This window comes from Periplaneta americana, chromosome 8 (genome assembly GCF_040183065.1).
Source record: "Periplaneta americana isolate PAMFEO1 chromosome 8, P.americana_PAMFEO1_priV1, whole genome shotgun sequence".
Classification (NCBI taxonomy): Eukaryota; Metazoa; Arthropoda; class Insecta; order Blattodea; family Blattidae; genus Periplaneta; species Periplaneta americana.
This window is the reverse complement of record NC_091124.1, coordinates 134002136-134026606: the sequence shown is the minus strand read 5'-3', so window position 1 is coordinate 134026606 and position 24471 is coordinate 134002136. Positions and strand designations below refer to the sequence as shown.

At 37.2% G+C, this 24471-nt stretch overlaps 2 protein-coding genes across 2 annotated transcripts in view; both read right to left on the bottom strand.

The window, feature by feature from the left end:
• The window catches only part of LOC138705064 (endoribonuclease CG2145-like), a 517688-nt gene that overhangs the window by 78526 nt on the left and 414691 nt on the right, over positions 1-24471 (bottom strand). The gene's annotated exons all lie outside the window — the stretch shown is intronic.
• The window catches only part of LOC138705065 (uncharacterized), a 31765-nt gene continuing 26405 nt past the window's right edge, over positions 19112-24471 (bottom strand). Inside the window, exon 2 of the mRNA XM_069833659.1 lies at positions 19112-21229. Within this exon, the coding sequence (XP_069689760.1) occupies positions 21074-21229 (156 nt within the window). The 3' untranslated portion in view covers positions 19112-21073. The remainder of the gene's footprint in view (positions 21230-24471) is intronic.

The window sequence follows — 24471 nt, the reverse complement described above, 5'->3', positions numbered from 1 at the left end:
AAAATCATGCACTCCTTTACAAACATTCCTTCCGTAAAAGGCCGGCTATTTTTGGCGATATTTAAGGCAACAATATAAAATAGCTTGCATGGACAGCTCTTTCGGAACTTTGCTCAATGTGCTGCGAAAGAAAAGGAAAATTAATTTTTAATGACATTGTCACTATACAAAAAATACATACACAGTTAAACGGACAGAAAATCCTTCAACAGTTTAACAAACATTTTTGTAATAATTCCCATACATTGTTGACAACTGTTCAAAATAAACTTACTATAACCTGAACATTAATTAAATCACATTGCCCTTAGAGTACTTAATTAGTTGAAATGATATTTACCTCGTCGTAAGAAGACTGCAGTTCGATCTTTAGTTTCGTTATTGATGCCTTCCTCTCTTCGCCGATAATATGAGAGTGGGTATCAGAATGTTTAACTATAAAGTGACGCTTAATGTTGTACGTTTTTGCCTGAACATTAATATGGCATATTAAACATTGAACATTGGTGTCGTCAGATTAGATAAGTACAAGCCCTTCCAAGAGGGGTTAAATCCTGAACCGACTGTCGACGCACTTCTCTTCATTCTTATTCAAAACAGTTAAGCACAAACGATAGTACACCATATGGATGAATGAATGACTGATGGAACGCATAATCCAGCAATGCCTGCAGAATATCATCGAACAGACGAGAAGAGTTGATGATTGCATGCATTCGTACACCACTACAGCCGCAGCGACAGAGAGGAGTGGGAGTTCGCCCTGGGCAGACACAGGGCAGCGTCCGGGCGACCTAGCCCTCAAACGCTGTGTTGGAATGGTAGGTGTTATTATGGCATAGTTTTTATTTATAGTTCTAGGTTTATTGCATTTATTTATTTGTAGAAATATAGTAGCCTCGTTTAATTATTAGGCAGCGGCATTCCTTTTAAGATTTGTAGGTCTTTATTGCATGCACCGATAATAAAATGAAAATGCGACGTTGTCACGTCTTGCTTGTTGCTGCTATATATTAATATAACATGGATATGGGCTAGGCTTAATTGCTCAAAGAATGAGTTAATTTGAAGATTATTTATATTATTTAGATTATTTATTTTAAATTAATTATTTAAAGAAATAATTAAATAGAATAAGTGAATAATAAAATAAAGTAATATAAGTAAAAATATGTAATTTTATTTTAAATGTAAATAATTAATTAAAATAGGCGTACTTACTTTTTAATATCTATTCATCATCCGTGCCACTTTCTCTTAAATCCACAATGAAACGTTCCCCATCTCCTGTTGTGTATTGTATCCAGTACCGTTCTCCGACCTTGATTGTGTGGTCAACACGGGACGACCAGAGGTTAGAATTTATGTTTTCAACTCCTTCTCTTAAATGCTCACACACACTAGCACTGAGGATTGGGGTTGTATTGTTTTTCCTCACATGGGACTTAAGGCGAGCCCATACTAGCTCTATCGGGTTAAGTACACAATGATAAGGGGGGAGACAAAGAACTTCATGTCCATAAGAGGTAGCTAATTCGTCCACTATGTATGTTTTATTAATATTGGCTTTCCTAATTGTTTGCATCATGGTTGCTTTAATAGGAATGTAATGAGGCACTGGAATTTTGTGATATTGCATAAAATTTATGATGTCTTTTACAGATGATCTAAGAGTGGGAAATTTGATAGCTTGCCTGGAGTGATAACTCGCATTATCCATAACAATAACACATTTTTTGTCTCTTGGTAAATTTTGGAGTAATCTAGTTTTGAACCAATTTTCGAAAACTTCACCTGTCATTTCATCGTGACTATCCGCTTTAGAATCTTGTATGTTTCTTGCAGATAAATAAAGACAATTGGGAACCCATCCCTCTCTTCCCCCAGCATGAAGCACCATGATACGCTTCCCTCTTGAAGATGGAGATTTCAAAATACAATTGCATGTGCCATCATCTCATCCTTTCCGAGCAACATCGTGCGTATCGTACCATGTTTCATCAAGAAATACAATTTGGGATCCTTCAGACCGCAGTTTATTTAGGCGTTGCAAATAATTATAACGCCATGCCACAATTCTTGCGGATTCCATAATAGCTTGTTTCCTTTTCAGGATACGAAAACGAAACCCAAGTTTTTTAACCAATTCTCTTAAGGTTGTTTCTCCATAAGGAAAACCGGAAAGTTTGACTTTTTGTAATAATTCTTTTATTGATAAGGATTGGCCCTTATTGTAAGAACTATATATTTCACGGCGAATGTAATCACACGTAAAACCATCTACTTTATTAAATTTTGTGATTGTGTCCATGCTTTTTAGGTGTCTTAGGTCCCTTTTTTACAATTTTACTTACAGTATTTCTATTTAATTTAAGAATTTTAGATGTCTCCGAAATTTTTCCTTGATCTAAATTGTTTTTCAGAACATACGTGTGAGCATTGCACACAAACGTTTGACACTGCTTACATAATTTTGGTCTAGCTTTTGAATTTGAATTGTTATTTAACTCTGATATATTATTATTATTATTATTATTATTATTATTATTATTATTATTATTATTATTACCATCGTCGTTATTGACGTTCATGGGTATCGGTTCCTACACTTCACTCGCTTCCCACGGCCTCCACATTTTTATTATACACTGAACTGTAATATAATTAATTTTCACTGTGAACTAGAACAAGACACACTGCTAAAATTTGGAACTCTGGTTTATACACTCCGCGTGGAGTACTGGAGCGGCCTTCAAAAGACTTTGTATGTATGTATGTATTTATTCACATTGCAATGGGTATATACCCGGTGGCAGTGGTAACTAATTACACGCAATAAAGACAATAATAAACACAATTAATAAAAAATACAATTAATAATAATACTAATAATTAATACTAACAATAATTAATAATAATAATAATAATAATAATAATAATAATAATAATAATAATAATAATAATAATAATAATAACAGGGAACATCCTAAATTAAATGAAGCACGATCAGTTAAAATAGCATTTAAAGTAAATATAATTCGTACCTTAAACCTATGTTCCAATAAAACCCACGAGTATGTTATGTTCATATCTGCACAAGTACCTTTCACACTACACTCATTTCGCTGTCAACTCACTCACTGCACTGGAACTACGACACATTTCACTGATTCTATCCAGATTTCACTAACACTTCAAAAACATTTCATTGTTCAAATACTTTGCACTGCCACTATAAACTATAAAGCTTCACTGACAGGAACACGTTTCACTTACTCAACACACTTCAATGACACAACACATTTCACTGACACAACATAATTCTTCACCGATAGAACACTTCAATAACAAAATATCATTTACACCCTTTAAATACTGTGTATAATTATCGTCTATTAGTAAAGTCCTTAAGCCTATTTTTAAATACTTTTTGGTTGTTGGTAAAGCCTTTAGTAAGTCTGCAGGTAAAGCATTCTAGTCCCTGATAGTACGATTGAGAAAAGAAAACTTTCCAATGTCCGTCCTCTGTCTTCTTTCCCTCAATTTATAAGAATGGTCGTTCCTTGAAGAGTAATTTGGCGGCTGCAACCTATTTTTTATTTCTCTCCAGGCAGGCTCACCTCTGTATGTTTTGAACAGTGCGCATAATTGAATTCGCGTTCTCCTGTCCGTGAGTGTGTCCCATTTTAATGGTGAATTTTTCCGACAATACTTGAGAGCCCGTTTTTTAATCTTTTCCAGTGTCTTAATATGTTCTAGTATGTAAGGATCCCAACATGCAGCACCATATTCTATTACTGGACGTAATAGTGATTTATATGCAATCTCTTTGGATTTATCAGAGCCTTTTCTTAGTACCCTCATCACAAAGTGTAACGCTCTCCATGCTTTTCCCGCTGTGTCTGTAACGTGTTCCCCCCAGCCGAGATCGCTGCTAAATGTTATTCCGAGGTATTTACATTTGTTAAGTTCCGGAATGGTGCGATTATTTTATTTCTTTGCCTTGTAAAGCTGATGGCTTTGCTCTGTAGAGAATTTATTTTCATTTTGTTGGCTATTGCCCAATCGTTTATTCTATTGAGGTCATTCTGAAGAAGAGTAGTATCTTCATCATTTTTTATTTCCCTGTATACCATACAATCATCTGCGAATAAGCGAACCCTAGACAAGATATTAATTGGCAGATCATTTACAAAAGCCAGGAATAGAAGAGGCCCCAAGACACTCCCCTGTGGGACTCCGGAAGTAATTTCAATTGGGTTCGATAATTCCTACCCCACCCGTACACTCTGAGTGCGACAAGTTACAAATTCCTTGATCCACTGGAGCACTCTTGAGTCAATCCCCGTTGATTGTAGTTTAACCAACAATATATCGTGTGGCACTACATCGAATGCGCGTGAAAAGTCAATAATCACTGCATCTACTTGGCTACTGGAATCTATTCCGTCTTCTAAATCCTGACATACAGTTACTAATTGACTCTCACATGAATAGCCCCCCCCCCCCCGAAATCCATGCTGACAGTTATGTAACCAATTTGAGTCATCCCAATGCTGCCTTAGATAAGCTGAAATTAAGTGTTCCATCTGTTTGCAAACCACAGAGGTGAGGCTGACCGGTCTGTAATTTTTTGTATCTGAGCGAGACCCTGACTTATAAATTGGCACCACTATTGCATCTTTCCAATCTCGCGGGACAGTACCATTGTTAATTGATATTTCAAATATACCAACTAGATAGGGAATCATGGCTTCCCCTCCCAATTTTAGCACGTCTCCGGCGATACCATCAGGTCCTATTGATTTATGAGCTTTCAATTTAGAGTTCCTTCTCCTTATGTCCCTAGGTTTGATAGAAAACTGACCCGTATTTTCCTCAGAAGCTAAGTGTGGTATTATTGTGCTCATCCCAAAAACAGTGGCATAATAGGAATTTAATTTTTCTGCTTTTTCGCTGTCCTGTACGATAAATTGATTGCGGTAATTTTTGAGAGGGAGGCTCGAATAGTTTTCCTTGCGTCGTCTCTTCACATATTTATAATATTCCCCCCACCCATTTTGTTCACCATTGAAAAGTTTATTTAGGTAATTTTCCTGCGCTATATTCTTCGCATTAAGCAGTTCTTTCGATAGTTGTGTGAATTTTGTTGTTTTGCAAAGCTTTCCTTGCGCTGTCTGTAGGATTTCCTTAGTTTTCTTTTCAGTTTCCGTATGTATTTATTATAATATTCCGGATCGGGATTGTTTGATAAGCGTTTAATCGGGATAAATTTCTGTATTCCTGTTAATATAATCTGCTTGAACTCCGCCCAGAATTCTTCTACACTACTGCCCTTTACTACCCATAATGAGTACTTTTCTCTAAGATAATTTTGGAAGCCTTCTCTGTCCGCTTTGTTATATTGCAAGATATTTTTGTTCTTTTTTCCACTTTGCTTGTACTTAGCATTCCATAATATTTCAAGAATTACCGCCTCGTGGTCACTAATACCTGGAATCACTTCAATACCTGCGACTATTTCTGAGGGTCTTAAAAGAAATATGTCTATAGTATAGAATTCTTTAGTTGGCAGAGAAATTTAGACAGAGAAAGATATATTTCTTGCCTCTCACTCACTCAGTGGCTGACCGGAACTCTGCGGGGGGGATGGTGGCAAGAGACAGACACCCTCCATGAAACTGGTTGTATGTGCAGTGGCGGATTCTTCTACTTCTACTTCCATGTTGTCGTCACCGTCATCGTCGTCACTATCAGAGTCCAAACTTATTACGAAACGATCCACCGCCTTGTCAATCATTCCATCCCTTTCCCAATAAAAATCCTCTTCCTTTTTAATATGTTCACATGCATTTTTCCAATTCTCTGGCGTAACCTTGGACAACGCTTCTTCAAATAATTTTATAACTTCACTGGATTTGAAAGATACATTGTGTTTAGCGACATCATTTTTCACTTGAGCCCAGATGAACTCAATGGCACTAAAATTGCAGTGGTATGGTGGCAGTCGTACTACGGTATGCCGGTGTGGTTCACTTTGAGCTAATGTATCCAGTTCGTACCTTACCATTTTTTCCTTTTTCAATTTTATTATGTCGTACAGTACGATTTTTGTCGCCTTTGGGTCGTACTCTATGTTGTTCTGACGTAACCAAGACTGCATGTCTGATTTAGAAGATGCAGAAGTGGGAGCTTTATTTAACTGTACAGAATGGTAAGAGGCGTTATCCATTACTATAATGCTGTTTTGTGGAATGTTCGGAAGGAGTTTGTTTTCGAACCAATGTTTGAAATTAACGGCGTTCATTTCCTCATGAGGATCGTTGGTAGATTTGGACTTAAAACTGTGATAGGCTCCTGGTATAAATCCAGAAGAAGATCCAGCATGCACAATAATAAATCGTCCTCCTTTTCCTAGGGGCACGTTCAGAGGGTTGTCACCATCTTCACAAATCCAAATTTTGCTCTTCGTGTCATTGATGTTTATCCATGTTTCGTCTAGGTAAACGATAGGGCGGCCGGTTATTCTTAAGTCGCGCATCCTCCTTAAGAAATGGAATCGCTTAGCAATTATGTCGGGTTTCTCTAGCAGAAGCTTCCGTCCGAAGTTATTCTTAGCGTAACGGAAATTAAGTTTTTTTAATAATTCCCGGACCGACCATTTACTGCCAGAAAATAAGCCAGACTTATCGAGAGCATCACGAATATCTTCCACACTCGGAATGAAATCAGCCTTATACAAAGAGTAAATCTGCCTCTTGATCGCGGCAGCAGTGAATGAGTCTATATTGGTTTTCGTGGGCGTTCTTTGCGGCCGCTTTTTGCCCGGAGTTGAAACTTTTCTTCCTGATTCATCTGCTTCTCTCTTTTCATTTAGGATACGGTAAACAGTGCGTCCAGATACTCCACACGCAACAGCAGTTCGCTTTGCTACTTCGACTACGCTTATTGTAGGATTTCCGACTTTCAAGGCATCGTACTCTACGAAAAACTTATGTACATTGCACACTATTTCCCTGGCGTCAGACTGTAGTAGCTTTCCTCTTGTTCCTACACCAAGAATCACAAACACTAGGACAAGTAGGCCTAATATAAAGCACAATACTTCTAACATCTTAATTAAAAAATGATTATAGGCACCTTCTCAAACTACACTGAAAAATGTTAACACACAGTTGTAATAACATCCACCACTGACAACGTCTCCAGATGGACTGGTTTGGTGAGGGAGAGGGAGGAAAGAAAGAGGAAATACTGTTATACAAGTGTCTGTGTCCCAGGATTAGTTCAACTCACCCTCCCTGACCCTTCCCAAGACATCAGGTAGCTCTGCCAACATAGACCTTCCCAAGTATAGTAAGGAATCTCCCCTTGTCGGCCTATCTGTTACTTGTATTAACTTATGTTTCCAGATGAGTGAGTTTACTAATGACTGGGCTTGACTCATTCCTCCCTCTATTGTGCCCTGCCAGTTTACCTGGGGCAAGTTCAGGTCCTCCGCAACGATAACATATTGACCGCGAATTTCTCTATTTTCCAACATATCTCTTATTTTACACAGTACGTTCAAGCCTTCTTTCGGGGCTCTGTATAAACCGACGATGTGTAGGCTAATATGTTTCGCGAATAATCATCCGCTATGTCTATACCCAACATTTCGAACTCCGAGTCTTTAAAATTTTCACCGCTCTGCAAACACTCTTTTACACATATAAAAATCCCTCCCCCTGTTCCTACACGGTCGCGTCTGTATGTTACATAATCGTTTCTCAATATTTCTGAGTCTCTTACTTCGCTGGAAAGCCATGATTCCGTTCCTATTATGACGTCAGGATTATGCGAATCTACTAGGTTCCATAATTCAATTGATTTATTATAAATATTTCTACAATTGACCTGCAGCACTACTAAAGACTTACCGTTACATAACATAATATTGGTGATCCCTGTTGTTTCCGATGTGGCCGCCGCTACCGCCTCCGTCTCTCCCGTTGCCGTCGCCGTCGCCGCTTCCTCCGCCGTAGTAATAGTACTCGTACATACTATTTGCCGCCGTCATTCCCGGTCGTTGCTCCTCTCCGTTGCCGCCGTCCTCGAGAACAGCGCTCCTAGTCCCGTCGCTCCTCGTCGATTTAGATGGACTCCATCACGTCCCGGTCCCCGTCACCGATCCACGAATTTGGGTCCACGAATGTTGCTCCCGTCCTATCTGCCACCCAGTCGAAAGCCTCATTGAGTCGTCCAATCCGAGTCCAATGATCATCTCGTCGCCGCACTATCCCGCTGATAATTATCTTCGCCTGGGAGTACAGCTCCTTCGTCCTTACCGCCAAGTCGTACATATCTCCCATAACGTACTCAAATCGTCGCCTCAGGTCATTGGTCCCCACATGTAATATTACAGTTTTCTTGTCCCTTTTCTCCTGTTGCTCCAATTTGAGTTTCACTTCTTCGACTCGTATCCCCGGGTAGCACAGCACTTCGAGGTCCTTATTTTCCTGTCCCACATGTCGCACCATGGAATCTCCTATCACCAATATCTGCTTCTCCTCGCTTGCCTCCCCGTGTCGTTCCTCGCGTAGTCGCCTGTTCTCTGCTTCCATCTCTCTCAGTCGTTCTTCCGTCTGTTGCAGCTTTCCTTTCAGTTCCGCCACGACTCAATTTCTGTGTCCGTTGTCTCAACAGCTATGTCCCTCATACATTCCCTACACCGCCAGTTCTCCTCAATATGCTGGTCCCTCTTGAGTTTTTGGCAGCTGAAGTGAAACCACGTCGAACAGGTGATGCACAGAAGGTCAGTCCTCAAATTGCTTCTGCACACTCCGCACTTCACAGATTCCACAGGTCCTGGGTTCAGTTCCACTCCCCCAATCACCAATAGCATGGATAGTATAAGGATCACAAAACTGCTCAGGGTCGGTTCCGCACTCCCCTGGCCCGAAGCTGCCGGGATCCACTTCACCGTCCGCGCCGCCCAGGTACCGATCCTCGCCCGGTACACTGCTAGTTCACAACCCATTCTACCTGCTCTCTAAGACAACCTTTCTCGACGACTACCTGCTCTCGACAATGGACAGCACGACATAATTAAAATTATTGAAACTACAAAGCTTCCGTCCTCTTTGACACCGCTAGCCTACTAATTGAACATGGCCACTATACCTTATTATAATAATACCGGACAGCTGGCAGTTCTGCGCGCGAAGGGCACAGGTGTTGCTAACTAGGCGGCTGGGTGTGCTGAAACCGGCGAAGCAAGCTGTAACCTACTATAAAGTAGATTGTTGCAGAGCTAGTAAATAGTTTTATTGATTAATGCTGTGTTAAAATGTCAGGTGTATATGTGCTACAATTACATCATTACAAACTGCTCCAAATCGATTTTCGAGGGATCATAAAAAGTGAGTCAACAATATTCTTTAGTAGGCCTAATGCCTTCGTCTCTGTGTTGATAGAACAATAAAAATTAGCTTTTTTATTCAGGCCTAATAAATGAATAGAAGTTAAAATGTATTTGAAATTTTAAGGTTTTATCAAATTAAGTTTTATTATTATCCACATGCCTTTACTAATTTATTACAAGCATCAGATTACTACCAATTTTATATTTGTAGTTGTCAGCAATGCGTATATAAACTGTTATTGTAAATTCATTCTTAATATCAGAATTAATTTTTTCTCACTAAAGCAAAGAAAAAAATATGTAACAATTAAATCCGGAAAGTAATACGAAGTATGCAATATTTCTCATATAATATGCAGCTTTGATATAAAATAATAATGTTACCGGTACATTAAACACAATTCAAAATTTCTTTAGTGTCTCATATATTATTCCACATCAGTATCTCACATTTTAAACAATGTCCGATTCCCGCTATTTTAATATTTATATTTGTATACCACACCTCTCCGCTAGATGTCAGATCCGCGACATTTCGCTGTAGTGTGAATACAATATAATAAGTAAATCAAACTCAGGAACAGTTTTATTTCTAGTATGAAAGATACAAATCAAATAACGACAAACCGTTGCAAAGGAGAGCTAAAATTTTCATGACCCACTCCGTTGTGTAATGAAGACGGACGTAGGCCAGTCGTGAATTCAGAACTCAGAGCCCTACATGTACTCCCCTCCCAGTTACGAGTCACGAAACTTTTCTTGCACCAGGATAAGTTCTGAATGGTGAAGGATTTGAAGGACTTGGTCGTTGTTGATGGGAGGTCTTGTTCCCATCATTTTCAGAGAAAACTTCATAGAAAGCTGGCTTAAGTCTTTCTGTGGAAATGGTTTTAGGGATCCCGTGAATATCGACTTCGAACACGTAGTCAGATATCCTACGAAGAATTCTGTAAAGTCCTTCATACGGTCATACAAGGGATCCTTTAGTTGCCACATGAACAAAGACATGCGTACACGTATATAGTGTCTTATGCTGAAAAGCTCTTCTGTTACAGTGGTGAGCAGCGGGGGTCGATCTGACAGTGTGCATTAGCTGTTTGTGTTTTTCAGCGAAGGCGACAGTTCGATTTGGTCGTCGACGAAAAACTCTCCCGGAAGTCTTAGCTTCTCTCCGTAAATCATTTCTGCGGGCGAAGCGTCACAAACTTCTTTGATGCTGTAGCGCAATCCAAGTAGGACAGCTGATAAGATATCGATCCAACATTTAGATCCCATGTGACATGATAGCAGCTTTCAATGATCTATGGTCTATGCCAGTGTTCTGCAACCGGTGTGCCTTCACAAGATGAAAGGTGTGACGCGAAAATCAATTGAAATTAACATGCCCAATCCCCGAGTGTGTTGTATGTGGTGAAAATCTTAGTAATGCTATGGTTTCCAGTAAATTGAAACGACATTTGGTAACAAAACATTCTTTTCTGTAAACAAAGAAGTAACTTATATTATTATCATCGGTTGTTGGAACAAATTAAAAAAAAAACAACAAGTTACGCTAATGACGATGTCAGTACAGGTTTCACAAAAAGTACAGGAAGCTAGCTATAAGGTAGCCGAACTTATCGTAAAGGCCAAAAAACACACATAATAGCAGAAACGTTGTTAATGCCTAAAAATCGGTCGTTTGAGATGTTCCCAACTTTCTGACCCCTTGCTGACGATAATAAAGTGTTGATGGACTTAATTAAAGAACAGTTAGTAATCTTGCAGCAGAAGTTCAAGAATTATTTTGGAGAGAGTGTTCAAGATTTTTACTGGGTTCGTGATTCATTCATTGTGAATTCAAAACAGCTTCCGAACAATATACTCGTACAAGAGGAACTAGCAGACTTAAAAGCAGACAGAATATTGAAATTAAAACTTCTCGAAGTGCCTTTGGAAACATTTCGGTTGTCAATAAGGAGTGAATACCCGGCTATCTCCGAGATGGCAGTTAATATGTTTTTTGCCATTTTCAACTACAGAGTGTGTGAACAGGGGCTTCTCGACGTTAACTGAAAATAAGAACATCAAAGAGGGAGAGACTCAGATCCATTGATGAAGAAATGAGGCTTGCACTGTTAACGATCCGCCACAGATCAGCCACCAAGCAGCTAAGCAGGCCCAAGTACCACATTGAAGATGTGAGTAAAGTTATTTACTTCAGTATTACTAACAAAAATTCGTAGTTTCTACAGTGAATTGAAAGTGCATAAATTCTTAATATATATGCAAGAGTCGATTTTTGTTTAATAATAATAATAATAATAATAATAATAATAATAATAATAATAATAATAATAATAATAATAATAATAATAAATTTAATTACATTACATAATTTTATTCAGAGAGTCACATCATATGTTTTTGAGGGGATTAATATTTTGGTGTGCCGTGTCGGTGTCGAATCTAGGTCCATCTAGGGTGTGCGTAAGTATAAAAAGGTTGCGGAACACTGGTCTATGCCAACGCTCTATCATGCTGTTTGAGGCACGAGTTCTGCATTCACGACTGGCCTACGCCTGCGTTCATTCTAGGGAGCGGATTTTTATGTGCTAAAAATTTAAATATATTTATTTTTTATGTGCTAAAAAGTACGAAAATATTTGCTAAAAATAAAATATATATATAATTTTTTTAATATGACAAAAATACCTTACTTAGCTTGAAAAAAAGTGTTACTAGGTACTCACCAATCACACTTGAGTGCTAGTAGTTGGCCGATAATTGCAGTGAACAACGAAGGCCATCTCCAAATTCTCCATCACAAATGCATGCCGATTATCTCTGAACAACGACTTATACTGTGAAAACGATCTTTCCACATCACAGGACGTCGGACGTGCATATTTAAAGAGAGGAATGTCACAAACACAAACACCGTCAATTTTACCTACAGGCACACCCTCCAATACTTGAGCAACTTTACACAATTTTTATATCCACTGTTTTTTCCAAACACATTCTGGAATTTGTTCCTTAGTACTTGTACTTCTGAACTGGTAGCGAGTCTAGTTTAATTTTCACGGCACATACCTCCCTGTTTCAGACAACAGGTTTTTGGATGTTTCGAGTTTTTTTTATGGAGTCACACGAAAAGCTTAGATTTGCTAATAGGAAAGCCAAATCGTTTTTTAAACAACCATCTTTCAGTATATCTTGAAGGATATCGATTGACGAAGCCGATAACAGGGACTTACTTGACATGAGCGAGAGGCGAGAGATTTGTTTAAATTAAATAATGTTCATACCCAGCTCTTATCTGTTGTGTTTCACAAACAAAGCGTGGAATGAAATCATCTTCAGCAACAATAAACATTCCTAATTATGTGTTTTAAGATCTCTCCTCCTTGTCTATGTTAATTTATTCTCTAATAATAACACTGATATACTGCCAACTGTTCTCAGAACTTGCGGTGATACTATTACGAAAATGGATCACGGTTACACCACACAGAGCTTAGAAACACAAAGCAACCAAGAATTCTTAAAAAGATAACGTACTTCTGAGTGACATAATTGATTTAGTTTTAAAATGTTTGAAAGTTCTTGTAAAAAATTATTTAAGTAAAAAACTCCAAGATTTATGTGTTTATAATAGATTTTATGAAAATATGTATTTACATAATTTTTTTGTGAAAATATGTGTTTTTATGTGAAATAAAATTCGGGTTTTAAACTTGAAACTTCATGTTCGGAATTTTTAACTTTGTTAATTGTGTTTTATCACACGCAAAAATAATATTTAATTACATAGGAATCCGCTCCTTATATCATTACACAAGGAGTGGGCCATGAAAATGATAGCTCTCCTTGGCAATGGTTTGTTTAATTTGATTTGTATCTCTGTGTATGTTCGCTGTTTCTATCACGTAGGGGTCACCAATATTGTAGTGTGAATACAATATAATAAGTAAATCAAACTCAGGAAGTTTCATTTCTAGTAAGAAAGATGCAGAACTCAGAGCCCTACATTCGCACTCACGTCAATGCTGCTAGCATATAGCTGTCCTCTATTATTATAGTAAGGTATTTGTTTATAGTTAGAATTAAATTTGTGTTTATTTTATTTTTTAAATTGGTAATTATTGTAATGTTATTATTGTATATTATATATCATTGCCACCAGGTGTATACCCAATTGTAATGTTAATACACATACATACATACATACATACATACATACATACATACATACATACATACATACACACAGTTAACACCTGTGGAATAATGGTTAGCGCGTCTGGCCGCGAAACCAGGTGGCCCGGGTTCGATTTCCGGTTGGGGCAAGTTAACTGGTTGAGGTTTTTCCGAGGTTTTCCCACAACCCAATATGAGCAAATGCTGGACTCCAGACTCATTTCACCGGCATTATCACCTTCATCTCATTCACATGCTAAATAACCTGAGATGTTGATAAAGCGTCGTAAAATAACCTACTGAAATACATACATACATACATGCAGTCCACACCTGTGGAGTAACGATTAGCGCGTCTGGACGTGAAACCAGGTGGCCCGGGTTCGATTCCTGGTTGGGACAAGTTACCTGGTTGAAGTTTTTTCAGGGTTTTCCCTCAACCCAATATGTGTAAATGCTGGATAGCTATCGGTGCTGGACCCCGGATTCATTTCACCGGCATTATCACCTTCATCTCATTCAAACGCTATATAACCTAAGATGTAGATGTAGCGTCGTAAAATAACCTAACCCCATACATACATACATACATACATACATACATACATACATACATACATACATACATACATACATACATACATACATACATACATACATACAGAATGAGCTTAGCGCTTTAACTTTAGTATTGTCGCTTTAATTATAATGCAGTAAAGCAACGTTTTTTGCCTGTATTTATTTAAGACTTGACAGAATAGTAAGAAGAATAGAGTGGTGAGAGTGTCGGCCATGGGTAGCGAAATTAGTATAGCGCTGGCCTTCTGTGCTCGAAGTTGCGGATTCGATCCCGGCTCCGATCGATGGCATTTGAGTGTGTTTAAATGCGACAAGCTCATGTCAGTAGATTTACTGGCATGTAAAAGAAGTCCTGCAGGACGAAATTCAGACACACCCGCGACGCTGTTGCGAGGATCGTTAAATAAACTATATTTTTGATATAATAGTGAGGCATAAATATTGAATAATAAAATTCTAAGATATTTGGAGCAGGCCTGGGAGTAAATACCTCAATTGAGGTATGCAGACCGTTGCTTACGAGATTATACCAGCTGGCGCATAGCGCTTGGAATACGGGTCTGAAGTGGTTCCCTCGTAATGCCAATTCCGCCGCTCGGAGCGCTGTTCTATACTAAATATTCACAGCAGAACACTTAAATGACATTGACATTTGGGCATTTAAAGGACTCACCATTGCTTATTAAATGCTTCGTACAATATTTTATGGACAATAGACGTAATTTCCAAACTTCTACGTCTCAATTATATTACAATAAAAGGCTGTCATTCTTGATATTAAAAGATATTACGTATTATAAACTAAGGTACTACCTTTCTGTTGTTTAATTCATACACCGTACCTTTTCGGAAATAATGAAAGAAACTTAATATATTTTACATGAACACTGTAGTCTACACTTTTCACATTAATTTATTACTATTATTATTATTATTATTATTATTATTATTATTATTATTATTATTATTATTATTATTCCAATGAATTAAGGTACTGTATTATCTTCCATTTCCCTGACTTCATAATTTAATCATTTGTAAGTAGGCCTAACTTATCCCTTTCTTTTTTTTTTTTTAAATATATTGACGTTGAAGTGTTATGATTTTTACTAAAGCAAACAGCAGTCACAATACATGATTAGTACAAATGTGCAATTTTTCTTGCACAACTTGCAGCGGTGAAATAAATATCTAATAGGCCTGCTGATTAACCTGTTACTTACAAATGGCTTTTAAAGAACCCGCAGGTTCATTGCCGCCCTCATATAAACCCGCCACCATCGGTCCCTATCCTGTGCAAGATTAATCCAGTAGTGGGTAGTAATAGCAAATGCTATTATTTTTAGTGTGTGTAAACAGTTTTTAAATTAGGAGTTAGAATTAAATTAATTAGGAAGTTAGACTGCAACATATGTGATTAGAAATGGTTTTCGAATTTGACCATTTCCCAAAACATAAACAAATATCTCAGGAATCTCAGGGACAATATTTTTTAGAATTTGCCGATCATGGGCACATGCGCATCTGCTCTCCCCTATCCCCATTTCATTTTTAGTAAAGTCTGAATCTCGCTCCCCTGAGCTGTTTTCTGTCGTCACTCATGACATGTCAATTTAATGAAAACATAAAGTAAAATTTTCGCTACACCATGCAGTGATAATTGTACTTTATCACAACGAATAATTGTAGCAATTATTATTTATTTATTTATTTATTTATTTATTACTCGTAATGTCGTAATAATATTTGATTTGGCTTGGAAGATGAGGGGAGTACGTTACACTGAACTCGGCATGCTCAACATTAAAATCGCATTGCTGCGTATGTTGTATCCTAAATAATGCAAATCGTATATGTGTCAATATTCAGCAGTAATAATTAACCATTGTCGTGGAATATTTCGCCACTATAAATGATGATGGTAAATCATACTCTTTCCCTCGAATAACGCTACTGATTGCCTTATTAGGCAAGACAAGCTAAGAACTATATTAATTTGATTTTGATGATGATGATGATGATGATGATGATAATAATAATAATAATAATAATAATAATAATAATAATAATAATGTCTGAAAGTAGCAGAAACCGGTAGTTCACTTTCAGCAATTATAACAAATTAGAGGGAACGAAATCTGAAGGAAAAACACGGAACTGAAAACAATCAACTTGCCAAAGTAAATGAACCATATGAACAATGTAGTTTGGAAGGAAAATTTTAATTCAACAAATTCAGACTTTCGGGAAACAAAATTGTAAATTCCATTAAATGACGCTGAAAATCTGCATACTGATATTTAACAAGTCATCAATAAATCTCAAATAAGACTGTAATATGCTTGGCATATTTACAATTTTCGTACTCGATCAATAATGCATAATTAATCAAACTATTTTCACGGTACACAATGCTTAGTAATGGAACGTTCATCATTTCTTAGCACAGCGAGGCGAACCTAGCGGCAGAAATTGTCATGACTCTCAGAGACCTACTCTCGATCGTGCTGTGCGCCAGCTTGTGTAATCTCGTAAGCAACGTTGCAGACTACTCAATTCCACATTCCTCTGCAGAGACAGTTATGCATCGAACCGTTACGAGTAGACCTGAAGACGAGCATTTCTGTGTGACGGATTGTATGTAACATGCATCATAGCTTCGGAATCTCGCTGGTCGCCTAAAATCCACCGTTCATGCACAGTGCTTTACTATGTGCTCGTCTCTAAATCGGTAAAACGGAAAGGATGGGCTCTATGAGGAGGGCTGGTTTAGAGCAGCGGTCGTCAGCACAGAGCATCCTGGGGCTAGCATCTCTTATCCGTGGAAAACACAGTGCACCATGGTGCACTCGTAGCTGCTAGCGAGTATACCCTCTATCTCTTCCTGCTGCACGACGGGGCACACGGGACGGCTCTGCTTACCCTTTGCACATTTCAGCGAGTGCTGACGATCACTGGTTTAGAGCATGTATTGGGATGAGTTACGACTGCTTTGCGGTGAACAACATGCTAGCTCAGTGATGTCAATTGATGCCCATAGGAGCAAGCGCGTGCTTTAGAGCTCAGGGGAGCCTGAGCGCTTTACAGCGGAAAGGAAAGAGACAGACGAAAGAAGTAGTATATGCCACTTGGTCGAGCTATATTCAGGGATGACCAGCACTGATTCAATAGATAACTGTATCCATGTTAATTTTTAGATTTGTCTGGAAGTATAAGTGCATTATAAGAATGTAAGTTTTAATTTTAATGTTCATTTTTCACAAGTTTGATTTTTTTGTTCAAAAGAAATATTTTCTCAACTTTTTTTATAGAAAAGTGAAATTTTCAGATATAGGTCTATTTATTTAGTAGCTTTACAGAATGTTTTCATAATTTTTATTATACCGTAAATATGTATTACTGAAGATAGTGTATTGAAAATTTTGAAAATATTCGCATCGAAATTCTTTGTAAGGAAATGAATTAACAAAGCAACTACTGTTACATCATAAGAAAAAGATACGTGCCCATGTGTTGTAAAAATGTCGGCTCAATAGCTTCAGCACATTTCGACAAAATAATTTAATATTCTGATGATAGTCGACCTGGTTGGCGAGTTGGTATAGCGCTGGCCTTCTATGCCCAAGGTTGCGGGTTCGATCCCGGGCCAGGTCGATGGCTTTTAAGTGTGCTTAAATGCAACAGGCTCATGTCAGTAGATTTACTGGGATGTAAAAAAACTCCTGCGGGACAAAATTCCGGCACATCCGGCGACGCTGATATAACCTCTGCAGTTGCGAGCGTCGTTAAATAAAACATAATATTTTTTAACATTCTAATGATAGGAAGTTGCTCACCAATATCACCTTAAAAGCATAATGCGATAAGAGTTTTGTTATGGAATATGTACTGTACTGTAATATTATTTTGATTAGTTTATTGATTATTTTTATAGGGCTAAAGGTACCGTCAATATCAATTCCAACTTGTCATGTCATACTCAATCTCTTATTTTGGGATATCACTTTCTTTATGAATGATGTGTTTCATTCATTTAGTACAGTATAGTTATACTACTATGTAATTTATGTGAATATTCCTTCTTATCTCTTTATTATGTTATTAACATTTAAAACACAACTGCAATATTAAGAAATTGGTATTAGTACTTTTGTTTTACAGACAATATAGATAACATCAAACAGAAAGAAGCCATACAAAAATAACGACATAAAATTTTACGTTACGTTTGAAGCTTGTGCAACTCTGTTTTCTTAATCCAACAGGCTGCTTATTCATATACATAACCCTTCCTCTTTCCATACTTAGCGCTTGATGCCCGCGCACGACGTCAAGGTCAGAAAAATGCGCTTGCTTTGACATCACTGTGCTAGCTGATTGAGAACACTTTCTACTTGTTTTTCTATATTATTACGAGAGAAGAATTTGTGGCACAATACAAATTACTTTTACAGAAATAAATAATGGTAGTTATTTCATATTGATCAGAGACATGAATACTCAAACTATCTAATGCAGGCTTGTACCGGTAAACATAGTTCTCGTATATATACAGAGTCAACGAGAATGAATACTGGGTTTTCATAAGGTTGCTGCGAAGATGTAATTTAAATACAACACAAGTTTTTGTTATTCGTAATTACATAAATTATTGCTAGGTAAAATTCCTACATTAACAACAAACCGAATTATTGTTTCGGAATGTGTATGATAAGACTTTCTTGTGTTAAATTCTAACGTAACTTCTTTACATGTTTCGATCTTTTATGGGTCATCCGCAGAACTGGTAGTTGTTGGTCTTGGCGCCTCTTGTTGTGTAAACAAGATATATAAACAAGATGTACGAATTATTGTATTGATAGTATATATTTACTTAACTGGTAGAGATAAGGTTATCAGGCCTTCTCTTCCCCTCTTATTGAACGTGTAAATAAAATGTTTTAACGCTTGTGTGTTTGAAATGTTTGTATTTATTGAATTAAATACTTCTTACAGGAAGAGGACATTGAAAAATCTTAAATTTGTAAATTATTTTCATAAAATATGCAATTATACATCAGACATAGCTCACATGTTCATGGAGGATAACGTTCGTAATCAAAATACTCTACGTTTATGCGTAATGAGAGTTTTCAAACATTATAATCTTATTATAGGACCAAATTATAAGAACATTATTGACAAACTGTACAATAGCATAAACAATTAATAAAATTAAGAACAGGCCTAGCTTACACATCGCTTTATTGTTTTCATTCGTGTAGTATGTAAACAGGTATAGGTACTCAAATTATTATAAAGGTCCTATCTTCTCTGTTAATAACGCGTCAATTCAGTTACCGTTACCAATGAGATTTACATTTTCAATAATTTTATTACTTCTAGTAAACTACAAATATTTGTATTGTATTCTCATCACATTCATGTCACATCTACAAATATTTGTATTGTTCACATTATATCCATCCCACATCTACAAATATTTGTATTGTATTCACATAATATCCATCCCGCAACGACAAATATTTGTGTTGTATTCTTATCACATCCATGTCACATATACAAATATTTGTACTTTATTCACATCACATCCATCCCACATCTACAAATATTTGTATTGTATTCACATAACATCCATGCCACATATACATATATTTGTATTGTATTCTCATCACATCCATGTCACAACTACAAATATTTGTATTGTATTCACATCACATCCGTTCCACATCTACAAATATTTGTATTGTATCCACTTAACATGCATGCCGCAACTACAAATATTTGTATTGTATTCACATAACATCCATGCCACATATAGGCTACATATATTTGTATTGTATCCACATAACATCAATGTCGCATATGGTAAATAAATCCTCATGGTTAATTTTGGCAACTAGAAGGCTATGGCTTGGTCTTCTTTACTACAAAAACTTAGAAATGGACATTCATAGAAAGAGTTACAAAATGGACTGGAGCAATACTCTATCTGAGATTAAATACTTTAGGGAACTAGCCTATATGCTTATTGTACGTACATCTATAGCCTAGCTTAATTTGAAGAAAGGAGTTATTTTTACAATATACTCGTAAATTAAGCTTTAAAGGCTCTAGAAAGAATCGTATTTCATAATTTCTAAGTTAGTGGGAAAAAGTTTGAAATGAAATAGAAAATATATAATCAATTCACTTTTTAATTAGTATTCTAGTCCCTCAATGTACGCAGGAAATATTGTAGGTTACTATTTTACAATTAGCAGGCTGCTCCATCTTAAGTTAGAGTAGTACTTCGTTTACTTTTAGCACATAAAAAGAAAACAAAGTAGAGAACATTTAGTCTCATTAGTGAAATAATTTACACACACAGATGCTCAGTAGTAAGACGCCCATTTTCTCACAAACGCTGACTTGTGAACCATGTACAGTGTGTTCTTATTTCTGAATTACTCAACTAGAGTGAATTCAGTACTTCAATTTTCGTAGCCTGAAAGTTGAAATTTTTATTGTCGTTTCACAGTTTATAAAAATTGGATTCCTAAAGACATAATGTATATTTTATATAACACTTAACATTGCTGGACAATACAATACATTAAACTAAAGAGACAATCAATCGTTACAAAGTTCTCTTTTAACAGCCGATAATTTGTATTTTGTCATTGAGTTTAGCAGATATGGAACGTCGTTACAGCCGATACGACTCAGTCTCGCTTTTTCCAGAAATAATTAATTTGAATTCCACTGTCGTAAACTCTTTGCAAACATTTTCAATATCCACTGCGTCGTTTGACATCAAGGATATTACGTTAATTTGTTATTTTCTGGTTGGATGTGGTATTCCATTTTTACATCAGTGAGTCACGGCAGTGTACAATTTAATACGACGTTTGCAGAGAGAATATCATTCTAGATGTTCCCAGTACGTAGCAATGGGAAAAATATTATAGCCCACAGGAAGAGTGCAACGATTATAACGGTCATGGCTCTGGTCTTAAATGTGCCCCAGCCAACCTTCACCTGCTGACACGGAGCGGTTGGAGTCGATGTCGATGGTACTTGTATCTGGAAGAAAACGAATAATGAAATTACGGCATGTTGCATTATACAGTCATGGAAAAAAAAAAACATTGAAATATGGACAACAACAAAACATCACTACTATTAACTTAATCACTATCCGTACTATCTTCTCCATAATCCATATCAATTCACGCCGAGACATTCAGTCACCATCACCATTAGAAAGTCGGTAATTACTATTACTACTATTACTAATAATAATGCTACTACTTTTACTACTACTAATTATTTACTTACTTACTTATGGCTTTTAAAGAACCCACAGGTTCATTGCCGCCCTCACATAAGCCCGCCATCGGTCCCTATCCTGAGCAAGATTAATCCAGTCTCTATCATCATACCTCACCTAAATCAAATCCATTTTATGTTATCCTCCCATCTACATCTCGGCCTCCCCAAAAGTGTTTTTCCCTCCGGCCTCCCAACTGACGCTACATATACATTTTTGCATTCCCCATACGTGCTACATGCCCTGCCCATCTCAAACGTCTGGATTTAATGTTCCTAATTATGTCAGATGAAGAATACAACGCGTGCAGTTCTGCGATGTGTAACTTTTTCCATTCTCCTGTAACTTCATCCCTCTTAGTCCTAGATATTTTCTTAAGCATCTTATTCTCAAATACCCTTCATATCTCTTCCTCTCTCAAAGTGAGAGTCCAAGTTTCACAACCACATAGAGCAACCGGTAATATAACTGCTTTATAAATTCTAACTTTAAGATTTTGGACAGCAGACTAAATGACAAAAGCTTCTCAACCGAATAATAACACTCATTTCCCACATTTATTTTGAGTTTAATTCCCCCCCGAGTATCATTTATATTTGTTACTGTTGCTCCAAGATATTTGAATTTTTCCACCCCTTCGAAGGATAAATCTACAATTTTTATGTATCTATTTCGTACAATATTCTGGTCACGAGACATAATCATATACTTTGTCTTTTCGGGATTTACTTCCAAACCTATCTCTTTACTTATTTCAAGTAAAATTTCCGTCTTTTCCCTCTCTGTTATCCTGAACTTTCCTAATGGCATATTATAGAGCGAAGATAAAAAGTAAAGGTGATAGTGCATCTCCTTGCTTTAGCCTGCAGTGAATTGGATAGTAACTGGGATATACGGACTCTGCTGTACGTTTCACTGAGACACATTTTAATTAATCGAACTAGTTTCTTGGGCATAGCAAATTGAATAAGAATATCATATATAAATCTTCCCTCTTCACCTAGTCATATCCTTTTCTGAAATTTATGAATAACTATTGTAATGTACCCTTATACTCCCATTTTTTCTCCAATATCTGTCCAATACAAAAAACCTGATCAATCGTCGATATATTACACCTAAAACCGCACTGATGATCCCTAATAATTTCATCTGCATATGGAGTTATTCTTCTCAAAATAATATTGGACACAATTTTGTACGACGTAAACAAAAGTGATATTCCTCGAAAGTTAGTACAGTTAGTCTTGTCTCCCTTCTTAAAAATAGGTACAATTACGGACTCCTTCCATTGTTCTGGTACAATTTCCTTTTCCAAAATAGGAAGTACAAGCTTATAAATTTCGCTAGATAATGCGCTTCCACCCTGTTCTAATAAGCTTAATTATGCTGAAATTTGATCGATATCTGGAGACCTGCACTTTTTCAGATTTTTTATCACAATTTGGACTTCAGAAAGTGTGGGTTCGGGTACAAATGGCTCAGCAGTTTGTATTTAAGTTTCATCCCGATCATTTCCATTTGGCCTAAGATACATTTAGTAGTTGCCCAAAATAGTTTTTCTTTCTAAAAAGTATAAGGTCTTGGACTTATTAAGACTGAATGGGAAACTAAAATTACAGCATTTTAACATCTGTAAACGACTCTCACAAGTCAGGGATGATCATCTTCTTATTTTTTTAGTTGGTTATTTAACGATGCTATATCAACTACGAGGTTATTTAGTATCGATGAGATTGGTGATAACGAGATGGTATTTGGCAAGATGAGGCTGAGGATTCGCCAGAGATTACCTGGCATTCACCTTACGGTTGGGGAAAACCTCGGAAAAAACCCAACCAGGTATTCAGCTCAAGCGGGGATCGAATCCGCGCCCGAGCGCAACTTCAGACCGGCAGGCAAACGCCTTAACCGACTGATACACGCCGGTGGCTCTCTTCTTGTCAGGAATCATGAAGAGAAGAAAACTGCCCTCAAACACCTGAAAATTCCTGAAACCAGCATAACACCGTCCACACCTGTGAAGTAACGGCTAGCACGTCTGGCCGCGAAACCAGGTGGCCCGGATTCGAATCCTGGTTGAGGCAAGTTACCTGGTTGAGGTTTTCCCCGGGGTTTTCCCTCAATCCAATACGAGCAAATATTAAGTAACTATCGGTGTTGGACCTTGGACTCATTTCACCGGCATTATCACCTTCACTTCATTCAGACGCTAAATGACCTTAGATGTTGATACAGCGTCGTAAAATAACCTACTAAAAAATAAGCATAACACCTCGAAGAAATCTACGTGATAAATTGCGAAAGAGCTAATTTGAGTCCTGGTGTCGTTTACTTTATAAGGTGAAAGGTGTAGTCATCTATGAAGAATAGCCAAGAGCCAATTCATGAGTCAGCGCCAAAAAGAATTTGTCAGCTTCGGAATACATTGATGCAATCAAGATGTCCTGCAACCTTACTGCAGTGCACTCCGTTTCTGGCAGAGCTTTCAGCACAACTCGTTGCTGTCAATCTGGCTACAACGAAAAAAACCTTCGTCCACATGTTGGGCTTCTGTCGGAAAGGAAAGTTATTGCGTAACAACAGGCATCATACAGTCCGTGGAGCTGTTGCCTGTCTTCTTCGGTACAAGGTTTTGGAAGTTCATGAAGAGGCCCACTGCATTTCTCAATATGATTCTCACAGAAAAGTAGATATAATAGCATTAAACAGGTAACAACAAAAGGTTATTATCAGAGATCCAACTATACGCATGGAGAGAGATCTCAATCAAGCTCATCAGATTGATCAAGAAAAGAGAGTCGCTTATGAGCCTTGTATTCCCAACCTTAGTGCCAAGTATAACATCCCTCTCTTCAATTGGTGAGTAATAGGTTTACTTTTTGGTACTCGAGGTTCTTTACCAAAATGCACATATCATTTTTTTTAATTATCAATACCATCTTTGAAAATTAAAAAATCATCACCCAAATTCATAAAGATTCTCTGCAGATTA